Source organism: Sarcophilus harrisii, chromosome 4 (genome assembly GCF_902635505.1).
Source record: "Sarcophilus harrisii chromosome 4, mSarHar1.11, whole genome shotgun sequence".
Taxonomy (NCBI): Eukaryota; Metazoa; Chordata; class Mammalia; order Dasyuromorphia; family Dasyuridae; genus Sarcophilus; species Sarcophilus harrisii.
The window spans coordinates 66,424,529-66,444,047 of NC_045429.1; the positions used below are offsets into that span (position 1 = coordinate 66,424,529).

General features: G+C 38.2%; 1 protein-coding gene across 1 annotated transcript in view; it reads right to left on the reverse strand.

The window, feature by feature from the left end:
• Nucleotides 1-19,228, reverse strand: part of SEC16B (SEC16 homolog B, endoplasmic reticulum export factor) — a 71,446-nt gene extending 52,218 nt beyond the window's left edge. Inside the window, exons 1-3 of the mRNA XM_012547697.3 lie at nt 19,119-19,228; nt 3,385-3,754; nt 123-232 (exon numbers count right to left, since the gene is read on the reverse strand). Of these exons, the coding sequence (XP_012403151.1) occupies nt 123-232; nt 3,385-3,689 (415 nt within the window). The 5' untranslated portion in view covers nt 3,690-3,754; nt 19,119-19,228. The remainder of the gene's footprint in view (nt 1-122; nt 233-3,384; nt 3,755-19,118) is intronic.
• Between the last annotated feature and the right edge of the window lie 291 nt (nt 19,229-19,519).

Below are 19,519 nucleotides of genomic sequence, written 5' to 3' on the forward strand. Positions count from 1 at the left end.
CTTCCCTCTCTTGGGTAGGTTTCCATAGTACAAAACTGCCATGGATGGATCTATTAGTGAACCTCAAGCTCATCAGCCTATCTGGACTAGTACCAAGTCCCAGGGACCTATCGCATCCATACCTCGGTCTTCTTTCAGCAGTTGTGAAGGTCCATGATAATAACTTCCATAGGGATATTCTTCCCTTGTGCTTTTAGGAGGGTGGTCCTGATATGGATTCTCATATACTGACCTGAAATCACACACACACACACACACACACACATACATTAAAAACAAAACACTGAAAGGTACAAATCAAGATAAAAAAAAGAGTTATAATAATTCACTTCAGGAAGAAATGGCTTCAAAGCCAAAAGTTGGTGTGTGACTCATGCTCTTCTTGGGATCATGTCCTAAACAAAGTCAGAATTCAGGAGAATTTAAATTTTCAAGAAACCTTAAAGAACCTCAGGATGATTCTTCTCATTTTACAGATTAAGAAAATAAGGTCCAAAAACATATTAATGCTATTAAAATTGTAGATTATAGTGTGCTCATAGAAATACTGTGCTTATAGTTACTTCCATGAAAGTCAAGGGTGCTTTTCAAAACTTCTCTATAAAGCCCAGAGACCACCATGATGTACCAGAAGATAGAGCCCACCAGATAGACTGGCTCCCTAGACTTTGCCCTCCATATTGCTACTGAACCTTAAGGACTTTCCACCTATCCAACTGAGGCACTCAAAGAACCAAAAGTCTTTTCATCCATCCTGAAGCTGAACTCTCTTATAAGTGTTGTCTTCCCGTATTAGAATGTAAGCTCTTTGAAAGTGGGGGACTCCCTTACTTGGTTATTTGTATTCCTAGCACTTAGTTGAGTGTTTGCCTATTAATAAGCATTTAGTAAATGCTTCTCCACTTCATTCTTTTCCTCCATGACACCACAAAAGGTTGATTTCCTAGGAGCCTTTATCCTATATAAACCTTGTCTGAGACAACTCAATTTAACAAGTGTGTGGTATTAGACATAATGATGTAGAAAGATTCAATTTATGGTCATATATTGAATCAATATAAAAGATGAAGAACTGAAATAAGGATTTGGGTCAGGTCACTTTAAATATGTCTATTTTCTCCTCCTCAGTCCTTAACTTGCCATCCTTTGAAAACTAACAGACCAAGAGAATGAGATAAAGAATATCAGTCTTAATTCTCACTCACCTCAAATATGAGTATTACTTTGTTATTTGCCAAAATATTGCTTTGCAATAAATTCAACTTATTAGCCTGTGGGCAAAATACTACCATGCCACTATAACTGCTATTTTTTTCCTCTTCTTTCTTATGTGAAAAACCAGGAAGGGAAACTTAGGTGCAGGCCACAGGGTCCAGAAACTTCCAACCTGAAATCTGTTTACTCAAACCCTCTGTTTTCTGAATTTGTAGCAGTTGTCATTTATTTCTGATACCTGATATTCTCTGAAGTTTCTGAAATAGTCAAAATAGCAAGAAATTAATGATGTCATCACTCAAAGCAGTCCAGCCATTGTGAGAAAACTCCTTTTTTTGTTCTGGGATGCCTAGATATAACTAGATAACTAGAGTAAAACAATTAAGACTTTATTCTATACATCCAGCCATTCTGGAGAGTGATTTGGAACTATGCTCAAAAAGTTATCAAACTGTACATTTGATACAGCAGTGTTACTACTGGGCTTGTATCCCAAAGAGGTACTAAGAAGGGAAAGGGACCTGTATGTGCAAGAATGTTTGTGGCAGCCCTCTTTGTAGTGGCCAGAAACTGGAACTGGATGCCCATCAATTGGAGAATGGCTAAATAAATTGTGGTATATGAATATTATGGAATATTATTGTTCTGTAAGAAATGACCAGCAGGATGAATAGAGAGAGGCTTGGAGAGACTTACATTAACTGATGCTGAGTGAAATGAGCAGGACCAGGAGATCATTATATACCTCAACAACAATACTATATGATGATCGATTCTGATGGACGTGACCATCTTTAACAATGTGATGAACCAAATCAGTTCCAATAGAGCAGTAATGAATTGAACCAGCTATACCCAGCGAAAGAACTCTGGGAGATGAGTATGAACACTACATAGAACTCCCAATCCCTCTATTTTTGTCTGCCTGCATTTTTGATTTCCTTCACAGGTTAATTGTACAATATTTCAAAGTCCAATTTTTTTGTACAGCAAAATAACTATATGGACATGTATACATATATTGTATTTAACATATACTTTAACATATTTTACATGTATTAGTCAACTTGCCATCTGGGGGAGGAGGTGGAGGGAAGATGGGGAAAAATTGGAACAAAAGGTTTTGTTTGCAATTATCAATGCAGAAAAATTACCCATGCATATATCTTGTAAACAAAAAGCTATAATAAATTTGGAGAGTACCTTTATATTGAATCTGTCAGCAACCTAGAAGCAACTAACCTTAACACTTAGTTACCAAAATATTTTCTCCTTTGATCTAGATTTGTAATTTTGTATTGATAAAGGAAAAATCTTAGTATTCCAGGTACTTAGATGCCTGGGGTCCCACAGCAAAGGATGTGTCAAAACTGGCACTTGAGCCAGGTCTAGCACATTTCCTCTCTGTCTACTACACTATTCTGCCTCTCTCCATTAACAAGAATAACTAGTTTAAAAAGGAAGTTACTAAATGACATTCTTCTTCCCTGCTTGCTGCCCCAAGGTAGTCAAACTCCAGTAAAGACAAAATTATTCTGGTCAGCAGCAGCTTTTTAATATCTAGGGGGCTTCTGTCTCCACATCAAATGTTATCATTCTAAGGTTTTCTCCTCCCCACTTCAGGTCAATTGAAATTGGCTTTAAAAGTTTAGGGGAGGAGAGGCAGTGAGAATATATTACTTTGGAGTGTCCCACGCTGCTTGCCCTTGGTACAAATTTTGCTATGGCTATGCCTAGAATAATGGCCTTTATTAGGTCAGGGATTTTGTCTTTGGGATTCTCAGACAGCAGGGCCCTGTCTTCCTGTCTGACTGCCACAATGTCTTCTAATTCTTAGTAAACCTTTATTACTGGCCACATGGCTGTGGGCTCACAAAGGGGCTGCAGGGGAAGAAATAAGACAAAGCAATGGGCTGAGTTCACAGTCATTTATCTTCAGTCACTGTAACCAATTTGGGAGCAAAAAGAGTTTGGCACAGACAAAGGGGGAAGTTGCTAAGGAAACACAGTATGGAGGAGGATAAAAAGTGAAAAGTAAACGGAATAAGCAAGTCTCTCAGCCTAGCCTGTTCAGAAAAACAAGCTATCAGCATCCTATGATATAAACCATTTCTTCTCGACTTTTTAGGAGATGTCACTGCTGGTTCTACTCAAGTCTTAAAAACTTACCTGGGATATAGCTGACTGGGATAACCACCTTCATAATACTCAGTCCCAGAATGAGACCTATTCTGGTCGCTTGGTCTATATGGATGGCTTGGCCGCTGGTAGTCTACCCATTGATTTGGCCATGGTGGAGGGCCCCCTCGAAGGTCTGACCACTGGTAGAACTTCTCATCACTTTGCTGAGAATGAGGGTTTATGGGCTTGTGATAGCCACCTTTCTGAAACCCCTTAGGCTGTGCTACAGGTCTTCCTTGGGGCTGGGGCTGGGGTTGAGGCTGGGGCTGAGGAATAGGAACCCAGGGTTTCATCCCTGGCTATTCTCAGAATTTCTCTTGAATTTTGATTCAATCGGTGTTGCAGTTACTTTATCTTCCTGTGAACAAAAGAGAGAACAATATTCAACATCATCATTTTCATCCTCCTCCTCCTCATCATCATCATCATCAAAATTTAAGAACATGTCTATACATGGTCTAGAGTTAGGCTGAACAAAAAGAATTTTGTTCTTTTTGTTCATTCTGACCTGCTTCCTAAGACACTCTTTCAGACAGATGTAAAGGACATTCAGACACCTGAAAAGTATGAAACTAGCATATGAATTAAGTAATTTGTAGATAATGATATTAGTCATATTTAGAAACAATAGAAGAAATGTATCTAAGCCAGCTAATGGAAAGGGAATCATGGGAGCTAACTAAACAAAATTGATGCAAAATTTAAAAAATCAATTTACCATATTGGTTCTACATTGTGCTGTACATTTGTTCGTTAAGTCATCCATCCATTCATCTATCTATTCATCCTTCACACATGCATCTATCCATTCATTCAGTTCATTAAATGAATATGAAAAGGTCCTATGGGAGATAGGAAAAAGTATTTTTATTTCAATATGAGCAACCAAGGCTATTCTTTAAGTAGAAAGAAAGTGAAATTTCATCCCCAAAAGATATATTTCCTACATCCCTAAGTAATTCTCTAAGCACAGATCCTCCTACTTACTTCCAGCAAAGGGAAAAACTGAAATGCTTATTCATTCTAATAATAGCTAGCATGTGTAAAGCTTTTTAACAGCCTTCAGACATGTATTGTTATTAGCCCCACTTTCAGATGAGAAAGTTGAGATCAATAGAGGTTAGGTAACTTTTGCCCATGATCACACAGTTAGTAGACAGAATTTGAACTTAGCCCTTCCTGACACAAGATCCAGTGCTCTTTCCACTGTGCTATGTAACAAAATAGGAAATCAATTCTCTTCACAACAGTTGACTATCTGTCATATTCCACTACTCAAGTTCCATTATTGAGACTCAAATTAGTATAATACCCACAATTAAATTTAACCCGTCCCCTTCCAAATGTCCCTGTTCCCCCATCTTTTCAATCCCCTAGCCTAGCAATACTGGTCTCACTCATGTGTCCTCATTATCTCTCACACCACCATATCCAATCTGCTTTCAAAGTCTGTCAGTTCTTCATGATATCTCTTGAATATGTCCTGTTCTCCCCTATGACTCTGCCACCATTCTGATGTCTCACTATGGGACTATTGTAATAGCCCACTGGTGGATCTGCCTGCTCTGTGTCTCCCCACTACAATCCAAACTTCATTCAGTTGCTAAAGTGATTTTCCTAAAAAGTAACCATTCTTGTATCTGATCAATTCAAATGGCTCCTTATTATTTCCAAAATGAAATATAAGATTGTCTGTTTGGCATTAAAAGCACTTCATAATCTAAATAATCCCTTCATTTGCAAACTTCTTACACCTTACACTTCTTATATTTCAATCCAAAGACCCTCTTTTTCCTTGCAGTCCTGCAAACAAGACACTCCTCTGTATTCCCAGTATCTGGCACATAATTGGTGTTTAATAAATATTTAGTGACCAACTGCCTCCCATATATCTGACAGCAGATCTCAACCTTACCTAGATTGTCTCTTTGCTGGATGCCCAGGCCATCTCAGCCCTGATCCCCTCTTCTCCCTCAGGAAATATTTCGGGATGGCAACATTCTGATCAGTATATCTACTTTGATCTAGATAAGATGACCAGAGCTAAAAGTCAAAAGAAGTGAGAATTCCTACAAAGTGGAAATCTTCCATCCATGTTTGAGAAACACAAAAGTAAAACTTAGCAGCGAGCAGGGAGAACACACTCCTGGAATTTCAACAAAAGACTAGCATGGGAACTCCTTGGTCTGTCTAACCCTTCTTCAATTACTTTCACAATCTGTGGCATTGTATAACCAAAACCATTCCCTCTCCATTACCAAAATAAAGTGCAATGAAAGCCCTTTGTGTCAAATCTGCAAAGAATAGACAATGACTCTGAATCCAGTAAAAGATACTCCAGAGATACTGCTGAGTCTCATGCCATTGGGACATTATAGGATCTTACCTATAATCCTCCTAAAATTTCCACTGGATATATCCACCACAGTTATGACAGCCAATAGTATTGCAAAAATTAAAGCATGTGTCATCCTTTGCCAAAACAACACCCCTGCCCCTCCCACTGACCGAGAGGATCAGAACTGATAATCAAGTCAACATGATCGCTGCTTCTGTGGAATCTATTTCCCTCTGGCGCTACTTGGAATCTCTATGATTCACAAGTGTAGGTTGCTTAGTCTAAAGCTCTCTTCCCTGACCACCATTTCTCATTTGCTCTTAATCTTTCTTATTAGCCCTTTTTTACTTGTATGTCCCATCCTATCTTACTTTTCCATTGTGTCTCCTGGAACCCTTGTAATACTGGTAATAAATAATTCTTAATAATACATGCGTGCCCTTCCCCCAGAAATTATCTTATAAAGATTTTGTATTTAATGTTCATACATTTTGTTCTCTCAATAGAATGTGAGCTTCTTAAGGGCAGGGACTATTTTTGACTTTATATTCCCAGTGCCTAAAACAGTTCCTAATCCAAATTAGAAACTTAATATTTAAATGCTCATTGCATTTGATATTTAATGATTCTGATGAATAAACCCCACATTCAAGGAAAAGAATTGAAAAATATCCAAGAGCCATCCAACGGAGAAGCAATATTGATCCTGACACTACCTGTATGCCAAAATAAGTGACACAACTAATACTGTCATTTCAGAGCTGACTCTTACAGGAGGTCTCCTGCCAAAATCTAAGAGAAGGGGCCCAATATATGCATACTGTACCGTGCATACAACAGCTCAGATCAGATCCCCCCTTCCAACTTCAGCAGCTTTAAAAGCTTCTTGGACTAGGTCTCCTTCTCCTTTCCTGGAAGGAACTATCAAAGTCCAGCTGCCACATCCACTGATACTTACCTGTCCCCTGACTATCACAGACTCTCACAGTTACCTTTACAACTGCCCGGCCTCTCCTGAGCTCATTAATCAGAGCAAAGTCCAGGCCTGGCTATGACTGTTTACTCAGAACTTTGGCAGGTTCCCTGCTCAGGGCCCAAACTTTTCAGGTTCACATAAAACATCTAAACTCTCACAGCAATGGAGTGAAAAAGTAGCCTCCAAAACTAATTCCGCTGGCCCCTACCATGCTTTCTTTCCTTTCATCAGAACAGAATGATCCCACTGGGAGGACTGTCATCAGAGTTGAAAGAAAGTGTTTGTTGTTGCCTTTTTTCTTCTGCTTTGGTTTTCATTGGTCCTACTGTATTATTTAATCTGTTTTCTTCAGAGAGGCTGATTAAAATGCCCAACACAGAACACTTGAAATGTCTTTCACAAAAACTATTAAAAATCCTCTCCCAAAAAAGAATTCCCCTAACTTGACTTATCTGCGAGGCGTAAGTTGTATTTTTCAGTCTATGTTTCAAAATACCTATGTTTCTCACTGAAAATGCAAACACAAAATGGCATCTTATGTTCCCAGGAAGGACTGATTCTGTTATTTCTACTTCTATTGTCTCATCTTATGATATGGTCTTTCTAAATACAAGGAAGGCTGATGGGGAAAAGGGCAGACATAGACCCTCCTCAAAGGACTTAACTTCTCCCTTTGCTCTCTTTTAAAACCTCTGCAGAAAAAAAGGGGGAAATCAAAAGGGGTGAACCAAAATGGCTGAATGAGTCTGCGGGCTCACTTCTGTAGACCCACACAAAGAGGTGGCTCCTCCCTTAGGAAGCCAAACCAGTGAGATCATCTTGAGGTTCCAGCCCCAGTTACTGAAACTATCCTCTGGGAGGTACTAAGAGGCATCTCGAGCCAAAGTCAATCACCTTCTAACAGACCCTGTCATTAAGACAAATTAAGAGCTGGTTTTGTCCACCAAAAAAGATTCCAGGAGGCATGTTCATACTCATGAGGAAGAGATATGGACAAGCAAGGATTTCTACCTTGTAAACTCATTAAGTTCTCCTCTGAGACAAGGCAAAGAAAAGCTAGAAGGAGCATTAGGAAGTGAGAAGAAATTAGAGTTTATGACAGACAAGCTCAGTATTCTCAATAAAGCAATAAAGAAGGAAAGTTGGGGAGAGAAAAGGAGGAGGGGGAAAAGAAAAGGAGGAAGAAGAAGAGAAGGAAGGGGAGAAGAAAGAGAAGGAATAGGATGAGGAAAAGAAGGAAAAGGAGAAGGAGGAGGAAGGTGAAAAAGAGGAAGAAAAGGAAGAGAAAGAGGAGAAGGAAAAGGAGGAAAAGGAGAAGAAGGAAAAAGAAAAGTAGGAGGAGAATGAGGAGGAGGGAAAGGAGAAAGAAAAGGAAGAGGAGGAGGAAGAGCAGGAGGAGGAGGAGGAGGAGGAGGAGGAGGAGGAGGAGGAGGAGGAGGAGGAGGAAAAGAAGAAGAAAGTGCCGGAAACAATTGCTGCTGTGGAGAATAGGCTAAAGGATCCATTAGAAAAGGATAAAGTAATTGATCTGCCACCATGAGGGTAGTTTGCAATTAGATGTCTTAACACCAGAATAATAAATTTTTGAAGCAGCTACATAGTACAGTAGATAAAGTACCAGGCCTGGAGTCAGCAGGACCTAACTTAAATGTGACCTGAAACACTTATTATTATGTGACCCTGGGCAAGTCACTTCACCCTGTTTGCTTCAGTTTCCCTATCTATAAAATGAGCTGGTGAAGAAAATGGCAAACCACTCTAATATCCTTACCAAGAAAACCTCAAATGGGATCAAGAAGAGTTCAACATGACTGAAATAACATATAAAACAGTTGGCAAACTTTAAAGAGCTATATAAGTGCCGTTGTTGTGGTACTTCAGTTATAACCTACTCTTTGTGAATCCACAATGTCCATGTCAATGTCAATACTGTCCTTGGACTGTCTCTAGCAAAGATACTAGAGTAGCTTGCCATTTTCTTCCCCAAGTCATTTTACAGACAAGGAAACAGATAATTAGAGTTAAGTGACTTGCCCAGAGTCACAGAATTAGCAACTATTTGAGATCAAATTTGAACTCAGGTCTTCCTGGCTCCAGGTGCAATATTCTACCATTTGCACCATCCAGCTGCCATTTCTCTGGGGGTACATGTATCCAAGATTAGCAACCCCTGGATTGACCACAAAGGTCTTTTCCAACTCTCACATTCTGTGATTCTATAATCTTTTGTTCCAAAAGCATTTCATTTTTCCAAATACTTGTATAAATATCTTTCAACATTCATTTTTGTAAAACTTTGTGTTCCAAATGTTTCTCCCTCCCTCCCTCCCCAAGACAGCAAGCAATCTGAGACAGGTTGAATATGTGTAATTCTTTTAAACATATTTCCATATTTGTCATGTTGAGCAAGAAACAGCGGATCAAAGGGGGGAGGGAATCACAGAAAGAAAAAAATAACAAAAAAAGTAAAAAGACTAAGCTTCAAACCACATTCAGTATCCATAGTTCTCTCTTGGATGCAGATGGTATTTTCCATCCCAAATCTATTGGAATTGCCTTGAATTACTGCATTGTTAATATGAGCCAAGTCTATGTGATTCTAAAATCTAAGATGTAACTCCCCTTTCAGGTAGCTGAGATAGAGTGGAGATGCTGGTCTTGATCATCAAAATTAATAAATTTGAAGGGATATGAATACAAAGAGTAACTATCCAAGTGTGAGGGAGGCATTAGAGAGGAAGGAAAGATTGAACCAGATACTGAATTCCTTGAGAAAGGAAGGAGAGTGACTTGAAAGCAGAGGAATTAAAAAGGTATGGCCATCAATACCAATGGTTAGTGTCTCCCCTCCCCCATTCTGCAGCAGCCTCAATCTACTGGGGACTTGAATGAACAAAGTCCTTAGTCCAACACTACTTAAAACATCTTTGGAGTACCTCTTTGGGATTAAAACTACCTTCAGAGTCTGTGGGGCAAATTCTTTTTCAACATCTCTACCTGTGACAAAACTGCCCTGTAAGGACCAGCTTATTTTTTGGAACCAAGCCATTTGGAACTACATCCAATGAATAAGGTAGGGTTTCAAATCAAGAAATATTATTTGGGGTTTAAAAAACAATTACAACTTTTAAATAATGAGATATTCCCTATATAGCAGTGCAGTGAAAGTTTTACATCTTTTTATTGTGTGACTTTTTTTCTGAATTTTTCTGACTCTCAGTTTCCTCATATGTAAATTGAGATTATTATTCGCCCTTTCTCAAAGTGCTCTTGTGAATACCAAACAAAAACACAGATGCGAAGCCTTTTGCAATTTACAAAATATATATTATATAACTATAGACTATTTCTGCATAGATTGTTGATAGGTTCTGAGGGCAAGTCTCAAAAAAAAAGAGTTTTTAAAATATTTATAAGCAATAGCAGCAAATAAGTTTGACTCCCATGACAACTACTTGAAAGCATCACACTTATTTGGATTTATACGATCTGGTAAATTGTTGAAATATGTCTTATATTCATTAAAATATGTCATATATCATCTTATAACTAAACACTATATTTCATCTTAATTTGTCATCAAGTGAAGGGCTGGGTACATGCACTGGGAATGAAATTTAGGGGCTCCATTAATGACCTATTTAGAAAAAGAGCAGATATTTAAGCCAGCATCGTAGTGCCTGACAAAATTCCCAGTGTAGGAAGAGTGGGGAAATAAAATAAATAAATAAATAAATAAATAAATAAATAAGTAAAAAAGTAAGATTCTGGAGAAGCTTAAAGCAGTTCCAAACCAATGGTCTGAGTTTCCTCCCTTGCTTCCTTCAGTGTTATGATTGGCTCTAGCTGTTGCACCCCCAGAAAAGTGCGCCAGGAACTCATGGTCTAGCTCTTTATCTCCCTTGATGTCTCCTACCACCCACATCTAGGCCATGTACTGCTTTGAAAGGAAGACATCAAAGAAAGAGGCTGATGACATGTCCCATGAGCTTCAGCCTCCAAGCCACATTTCTGACCTTCCACAACATCATCTTCTGCCCCTAGGGAAAAGATTGCCCAGCAGTGGACATAATTGTGGTATCATTCTTTAAAATAATCAACTTTAATGGGAAAAATCAAAAAAAGACAGAGTGCCATAGTCTCAACTGGGTTCACAACAAGTGACCAATTCTAATATGATTTCGTTTATACCACTAAAAATTAATTTTTATTAAGTCAAATTAATAAGGAATTAATAGAGAGTATACTCTCTTTTGACCTCTTACCATTAATATACCTCCTTTCTGAAACAGCTAAACAACCAGGAAATCATAGGTTATACTGAAACCTCCAACTGTCTAGAAATTCACTCTAACAAGAGAGTAAAAGAGAAGGGATTCTAACAACACATAATTATTAAGCACTTAAGGTGAGCAGAGTATTGTGTTGAGGACCAAGGACTATCATATGGAAAAAGATATAGTTTTGTTCTACTTGGCTCTGGAGGAAATGGGTGGAATTTACCTATCCACCCTCAGAAAAATCAAACTTACTCTTACTGTAAGGAAAAGTATTCTAAGAATTAAAACTATTCGAAAATGGAATAGGCTGCCTTAGGAGATAGTGGATTCCCTCTCACCCCAATTCTTTCAAGCAAAGGCTGGCTCTCCATTTGCCCCTGTGTTTTAGAAGAGATTCTTCCAGGTAGAAGTGAGACTGGTGACTAAGGTCTCTTCCAACTAAGATTCTGTGAGAGATAAAAGTCAAAAGTCTGCTCTATTGGAGCCTATAGACCAGCAATAATAAGACTTACCTAGAAAATGTCTGTATATATGTGTGCTTTTATATCTGGATACATTTGTGTACGTATAGATACATCTAAATGTATACTAGATACATATAGATCTATGTATGATACATATGTATCTATGTCTATATACATATAGACATCTACAAATATACACATATACCTATATAGATATAGGTATATGTGTATATTTGTAGATGTGTATATATATATATATATATAGATATACATATATATGAATAAGTATGCATGTGATATATTATATATGCATGGTGTTATGTATTATGCCCATGTAGATATAAATATAGATATTGATATCTTAACTGAGAGCCACAAAATTGACTGAATATTTATACTTCAAATGGATCTAAGGCTAATAGATCTGGCTGGTTAATTCCAAGACTTTATGATAATGCTAAAAACTGTGTTCTCAATGACCTCTGATACGTTCAGCCTCCTAGCAAACGGCAAAGGTTATCTGGGAAGCTACTGATAGACTCAAGGAGCTAAAATCACCACATGGTGATAGGCCTTATTATTAGTGTCTTAAACCAGTTGACAACTTTTGAAAAATTTCATACTAAAATTCTTACACTTTTCCTTCTCACAAGATGGGAGTAGGAAGATGGTGCAATGAGCCAGCTGGAAAGCGGCAGAGATGGGAGTTATTGCCACAGCTAGCTACCAGTATGGGTGCCAAAGAAAACTGGCCCATGTTCCATACTCAGGTTGCTCAAATCTGTCAGAGGCATTCTTTCCCAATCTTCAATCTATGGAGGTGAAGGTCTGGCTTCAGCACTAGTTGGCTTTCTAAAACAGGGATTTTTAACCTGGGGCCAGAGAATTTGCCTTTCAAAAAAAAAAAAATACAATGATCCCTGTATTTCAATAGAATTAGTTTCCTTTGTAGTTTCCTTTGTAGATTCTGAGGCATCCCATAGACATTGCCAGACTGACAAAGGGGTCCAGAGGATTGAAACCCTTGTTCTATAAGCTTAAGGCTACATTATATATATGCACCAGTGGTACACAGACCAAAATCAAAAAGTCATCTACTAAGGTACAAGTGAACGCAGCCCAATTGTTGCTCTCTAACTATATTCCTGCTACTAAGAGAGACAATGTGGCAACATATAAAGGATAATTGATTTGAAGAGAGGGACCTGAATTCAAATACTGAGTGAGCCAATTACTACTGGTGTTCTTTTACAGATCACAGTTTCTCTGGGACTCTGTAAAACAGAGGGGTTGGTGAAATTTCTTCAAAGATCTCCTCCAACTCCAAATCTATGACTTTAAGAGCAGGAAAGGGATGAAGCAATCCTCTGTAACAATATCTGTTTTTCACCATTTGTCATGTGCTGCTGCTATAATGAAAGGTGCTTTTCATAGCTTTTTTTTCCCTCATCATCCTCTTTTTTTATTTTACCAGGACATGTACTGCCAAGGTAAGATAGCTCCAGACAGCCTCTAGGGCTTCCTACAGTTCCACAGGATTTGTCTGTATTTCATGATTTCATCTCACTCCAGCAGTATTCTTGGTGCTGGTGCACAGCTTTCCATTCTGCTCCAAGCACTTTCTCAGCTTGCCCCTTTCAACCACATCCTGGCAATTCTAACTCCCAAGCTGAACTTCTACAGCCAATTAACTATATGAATTCATTCTTCAGTGATGGACTTTAGAATTAGTTGTATGACATAAGAGACACTGACACAGGACCACTCATCGTGGTATACCCTCGTCAGGGAAGGAGCTGTGCTCTATGAGCAAAGCAGAATTGAAGTAACCCAAAGGAAATGCAAAATGTGCAAAATTAGAGAATCCGCCCTAAATGTTCATGGAGGACTCTTTGTGTCTCACCTGTGGCAGAGCATTCCGAACTCGTATTGGTCTGATCAGCCAGTCAGATACACTGTAACTTATTCTAACATGATAATGTCATTTTGCTCTTTTTCGAAAATGATCATGTGACTTCATTCTTCAATGATGGACATACTATTCCACCCACCACAGAGTCTTTTCCAAACTTTTTATCCCTCATTAAACCTCCTTCCCTCAACTTAAAAAAAAAATTACGATTCCTATATTTCAATAGAATTAGTTTCTTTTATAGTCCTGTGTATTAAAACAAGAGCCTGACAACGAAGTCCATCGGTTAGGAACCCTTGTTTAATAGACTTAGAGCCACCTTATTTCATTGAAAAAAATTTCAAATTATGTCCTCATCTCACTTAACTCAGGTGCTTTCTGCCACTAACCCCTCCTTCACTCATTTCATATGAAAAGATAGCCCTTCTTTTGCCAAAGTAAGCCTTACTACATGTACAAGAAATCCTCTTTCTTCCCATATTTTCTAGAAGATTGCCCCTTCTGTCATTCCTCTTCTCACTAATCTTCAATTGCTCCTGTCTATTGACAGTTTTCCTTTGCCTACAAAAATTCTCATATTCTTTTATTCTCAAAAAACCATCATTAGAGATGTCCATCCTTGCAGGCTAACATTCTAAATCTCTCCTCCCTTATGTGGCTAAATTTTTGAGTAGATCATCTACAATAAATGACTCCATTTCTTTTAGTCTCATTCTCTTTGCATTCTGATTTCTTCATCATTCAACCAACACTGCTCTCTCTAACATGGTAAAAATTCTCTCAATCGCCAGATTTAATGGCCTTTTCCCAATTGTTTTCCATCTTGCTTTCTCTGGAACCCCTAACATTATCAATCACTCTCTCTTTTTTGATATTCTCCTTTCTCGAGGTTTTCATGGTTCTCTTCCTGGCTGTCTGAGTTTCCTCTCCTTTCAGATCATCATCCATACATTCCCATTAAACATGGGTATTCCATAAGGCTCTGTCTGGGTCCTCCTTTCTCTCTACATTATCATTTAGGAACTTCCTTAACTTCCATAGATTCTGTGATCATCTCTATGCAAACACACACACACACACACACACACACACACATACATATATATAATTCCAATATTCTAAACATTTTACATTACAAATAGGAAAGATTTTTTTTAATTGACAAGAAAGACCCAAAAGGGGAGAAAACTAATTCAAATTCTTTAACAAGATTGTATCTTCTCTATAAATTCTATACTGTTTCCAACCCTTTTCTTAAAAGTACTTAGCTCATATATTATGATTAATCAATTAGTGAACACCGAGTTATGTAAAACACAGAGAAAGCATTCTGTACCTATCACCTTTCAAGGAAACAAATGAGAAAATGGGTGTTTACAACCAGCTTTCTTTTTTTTTTTTTTTTTTTTTTTTTGGTTTTGCTGAGGCAATAGAGTTAAGTGACTTGCCCGGGGTAACACAGCTAGGAAGTATTAAGTGCCTAGGGCAGGATTTGAATGCAGGTCCTTCTGACTTCAGAGAGGGTGTTTTATCCACTGTGCCATCTAGCTGCCCTTACAAGAAGATTTCTTAAGTTGTCTAATTGTTCCAGACTCTTTGTGACCCCCATTTGGGATTTTCTTGGCAAAGATACTGGAGTGATTGGCCATTTCTTTCTCCAGCTCATTTTACAGATGAGCAAACAGAAAAACAGGGTTAAATGAATTGATCGGGATCACAAACCTATTAAATATGTGAGGCCAGATTTGAACTCATGATGATAGAACTTCTTCTTAGACTCTTGGTTAAAGTTATAGGCCATGTCTCTCCCATATAAGATTATCTTCATTTAGAATAATTTAATTCAACATTCTATCATTATATATCATTATTCTATCATATCATTCTAGAGAAGTATCATATTATCTTACTATTCATCCCTTGCACTCCCCTCCCTTTGTAAATTATCACCCCATCCTAAAATACTTTAGAATAATTTCCATGTGTAGTGATATGGAACCAGATCCACTAGTTGGCTGAATTAGCCTCCGATCCTATCCCAGTCTAGAAATTATAGATTGTAAAAGGATAGACAACGAAGTATTATCTATCATCTTTGGTGCAAAAAAAATCTTTGCTACCATTTATGAAATGTGAAATTATTCATTAAAGCTAGATAAGATGTTTGTTGTTGTTCCTCCACTTTCAAAGAGATCCAGTGACATTATGGGGTGACATCTTGACTTGTCTGTGAAGTGGATTTGTGAAATTAGAAATAGGTCACCTATGGGTTAACTGAAGTATCAAGATTTTTTAAAATCATTATATTTTCTTTAATTTAGTGTCATTCCTCTCCAAACTGCCCTATAATAATGTTCAAAATTAGAGAACCTATCCCAAGTGTTTATATGGACTATTTGTGTCCAACCTATGGCAGAGCACTCCAAGCTCATATTGCTCTGATCAGCCATGGTCAGACATACTGTAATTCCACTCTAACATAGTGATATCATTTTGGTCCTCTTCAAAAATAGGGAATAACCAACCTCTAGTGCTTTAGATCTTCCCAACTCCTTTTCAGTTCCTTTTAGATGAGGTCTTCCCCCATTAGACTGTAAGCTCCTTGAAGGCAGGGACTATCTTCTAGTATTTGTATTCCCAATGCCCAGCAATTAGTGCTTAATAAATTGTTGTGCAGAGGGGAAGTGGTTATTTTCCTCACCTAAAAGCAGGCAATGCCAGATCAGTTATTTAAATCTTTAAACGATCATTCTGTCAATTCAGATCTTCACCTCCGAGTTTGACTCACAAAATCTGAGGTAAATCTTCAAAGAGACTGAACAGTGAGATAATTCGACAGCAATGAGAATGAGGGGTTAGTATGAACAGAGAGGAGAAAAAGGAATCCAGGCTCTGCTAACAGTAATTAGCCTTTAGAATCTCTCAGGGTCTTAAATTCCCCATCTATAAAATTTGAGGATGGGGAAGGTGGAATTGGATGACCTCGGAGCTTCCTCCCCAGGTCTTTTTATAAGCCAATTATCTTTGCATTTCATTCTTCCTAGCTTCAAAATAAAGGAACTTGCCAACCCACCAGTTGTCACCTTCACCAGGTTATTTTTAAGATAGCTAGTTATAAGTCCTTGGAGATTTGAAGTAGACAGGCATTTCACAAGTACACATCGACATAACTCTAAGCTCCCCAACTGCTTTTTGAATACAAACTAATGTACAAAGCCCAGAGTCTGACTGTGACTATTGAATCATAGCATCCAACATGTCTCATTGAATTAGGAATAAGAAAGTACGCATTTATGTTCAAGAAATTGGCTTTGTGTTGTTCTAAACCAGCTGTGTGACAAGTTCAAAATATCAATCACTGTTCTTTTAGCTTTCTAATTTATTTGACTCCCCCCTTGTGACTATCAAGACAGGAGTGCCACTTATGACAATGAGCATTGAAGGGCACACAGTACCAATATAATCATTGATATTTGCAATTTTCAATCTGATTTCACAATTTGATTTCATTTAAACACCCTAATTCCTTCTATAGAGTCTGACAATCATCTTTTGAGCAATATCAACATTTTATATCTTTGTACCCTATAAGGGCAGCTAGAAAGATGCACCTGCTTTAATTAATAAGTAAATGGATCTTGATATTGAGATTATCCAAATGAATCCATCTAATATTAAGAGCTCCTATCAATAATGTAATGTAATAGGAAAAGTCCTATCTTTGGATTTAGAGAATGTGGGTTTGAATTCTAGCTCTGACACTCAATACCTAAGTCACTTAAGCACTGGGCCTCAGTTTACTTCTCTGTAGAAATGATGACATTGGACTGGATAATATCCTCCCAGATCCAAACTGCTTCCTCTTCTCTATGAAGCGCTCTGGTTCTGCCCTATCCCCACTTGCATTGCAAAAAAATTACAGAACAAATGAAAAATAACCTAATTTGTTTTCATGTTATAACCTAGTGAGATCTTGCTGACACATAAAAGAGGCTTATCATGGAGAAAGCACTCTTACTCAAAGAGAAATCCCAACAATTTGGATACCTAGAAAGAAAGTGGACTGGGAAGTAAAAGGCCAAATGTCCGACAAAAAGCTGAAGCTGTGGGGAATCCAATATGATCTGGCTAGAAGGCCATTATTCATTTATAGGATTCTTCTATGGACTAAACTATCAATTTAAAGGACTAAAACCAATGTCTCAGGGAGAGTGCAGTATGATGGAACAAACATTGGACTGAGTTCAGAATCTTAAAGTTAAATCTTTCACTTTCTTTAAGAAATCACTTTTCTAGGCCTCAGTTTCCCCATCAAGAACACAATTCTGTCAGCAGCTCATACATAGAGTACTCTAAGGTTTTCAAAGTACTTTAGTCAGTAAATTGATAAATACCCTGATTAAGTACTTACCATGTGTGTTTTCCACACACTATCTCAGGTGAGCTTTATAAAATACTATAGGGACAGAATAGGTTTTCAAGCCAAGCCATTTGAGTACAAATCTATTATTCACCCTATGGTGCAACTGCCTCTCCTAAATTTGAGGTGAAAAGATCATTTAGTATGTTTACATATATTGGATTTAACATATATTTTAACATGTATAACAAATATTGAATTGCTTGCCATATAGGGGAGGGGATGGGGGAAAGGAGGGGAAACTTTGTAACACGAGGCTATACAAGGGTCAATGTTGAAAAATTATCCTTCCATAAGTTTGGAAAATAAAAAAACTTTAATTAAAAAAAGAATTCAGTACCACAAAAAAAAAAAAAAAGAAAAGAAAAGAAAAGTTCACTTAGCCCAATTCCCTCATTTTAGAAATGTGAACACTGAGAAGAGAAATAGTCAGAGGTCACAGCTCAGAAGGTATGTAGCAGGATTCCAAATTCAATATACTTCCCAAAATTTCTAAAGTCCTTTACAATGTTAATATTTTGTGATCTGCAAAATGAGATACTCATACTTCAACTCCTTCCTACAGAATTATGACAAATTATAACTTCGTGAGCTCTAAAAAATGAACCCTCAACACCAGATTGTGCATATTTCAGGGGCAGTGGCTGGCCGCCCCTCACTACTTTGAAAAATCAGGATATTTGGGATTTCTTATCAGAGAAGTTAAGAAGGGGACCGGAACAACAACAGCTGGTGTAAAACAGCCATCGGCTCCCAGTGGAGGTAGGGGTGGGAATAAGGATAAGGGGGCAGAGTTCCCAGAGCTTAATCTGTCACTTGTTGATAGCATTTTGCCAGTTATCAGACCTATAGGTTAAGGCTCCAAGTTTCCACCCAGCCTCTAAACTGTCTCTTAACTAACTTTAGAAGCCTTCCTGAAATATTTAAAAGGCTCTCTCCTATACAGTGCAACTTTGTTCAATGTCCTCTCAACTTTCTGTGATCAGCCTGCTAGAAATGGTGAATGGAAGAATGAAATCATCAATCCCACAGACCAACGGGCTAGAAACATTTTTATCCCGCATGCAGAAAGGCCCTCCAAACCACTCTGAATGAAGCAGCAGCAACTGACATCTGCAATTATCTACCCTTCCAACTAGTTTTTGGAACAAACCCATTTGTGTATTCTAGCTTCCTTGCAAAGTCTCATTGCTCCATCCCTCTCTCCTGGCTTGTGGTTCAGAGCAAGTTAAGCCTTTCCAATGTATCTGGGGAAAGATCTCTCGTTCGCGCCATGTCCCCACTTTTGCTCCCTGTAGTTTCGTAGTTAATGATGAAAAAAGAAATACTTACATCCTCTGCACCTAAAGAGAAGATGCAGCTGTTGCTGCCATTGCTGCTGCTGCTGTTCCCATGCCTGCTGTCTCTGCAGCTGCTACACCCCATGCTCACAGCCTCTGCTAGTATGACTCACAGCTGGCAGGGATGGTCAGTTGCCACGTCAGCTGGCAGGAACCTTTCTGCTGTGGATGCCATTTTCTGATGGGACTGATTAGCATGTGGAACCGGAGCCTGGAAGGGTGGTTCCCTTCACCATATTGAGAAGGTCTAAACAAAGAAGGTCACAGGCTTTTTTTTTTCCTTCAGAAACTGAAAGTTCAAGCTCCCCCTGTCATGAACTTTTTAACCAAAGAAGGCAACTGGCTAAAACCTGACAAGGGAGCAAATTCTATTTTACATTTCTACCTGTGAAT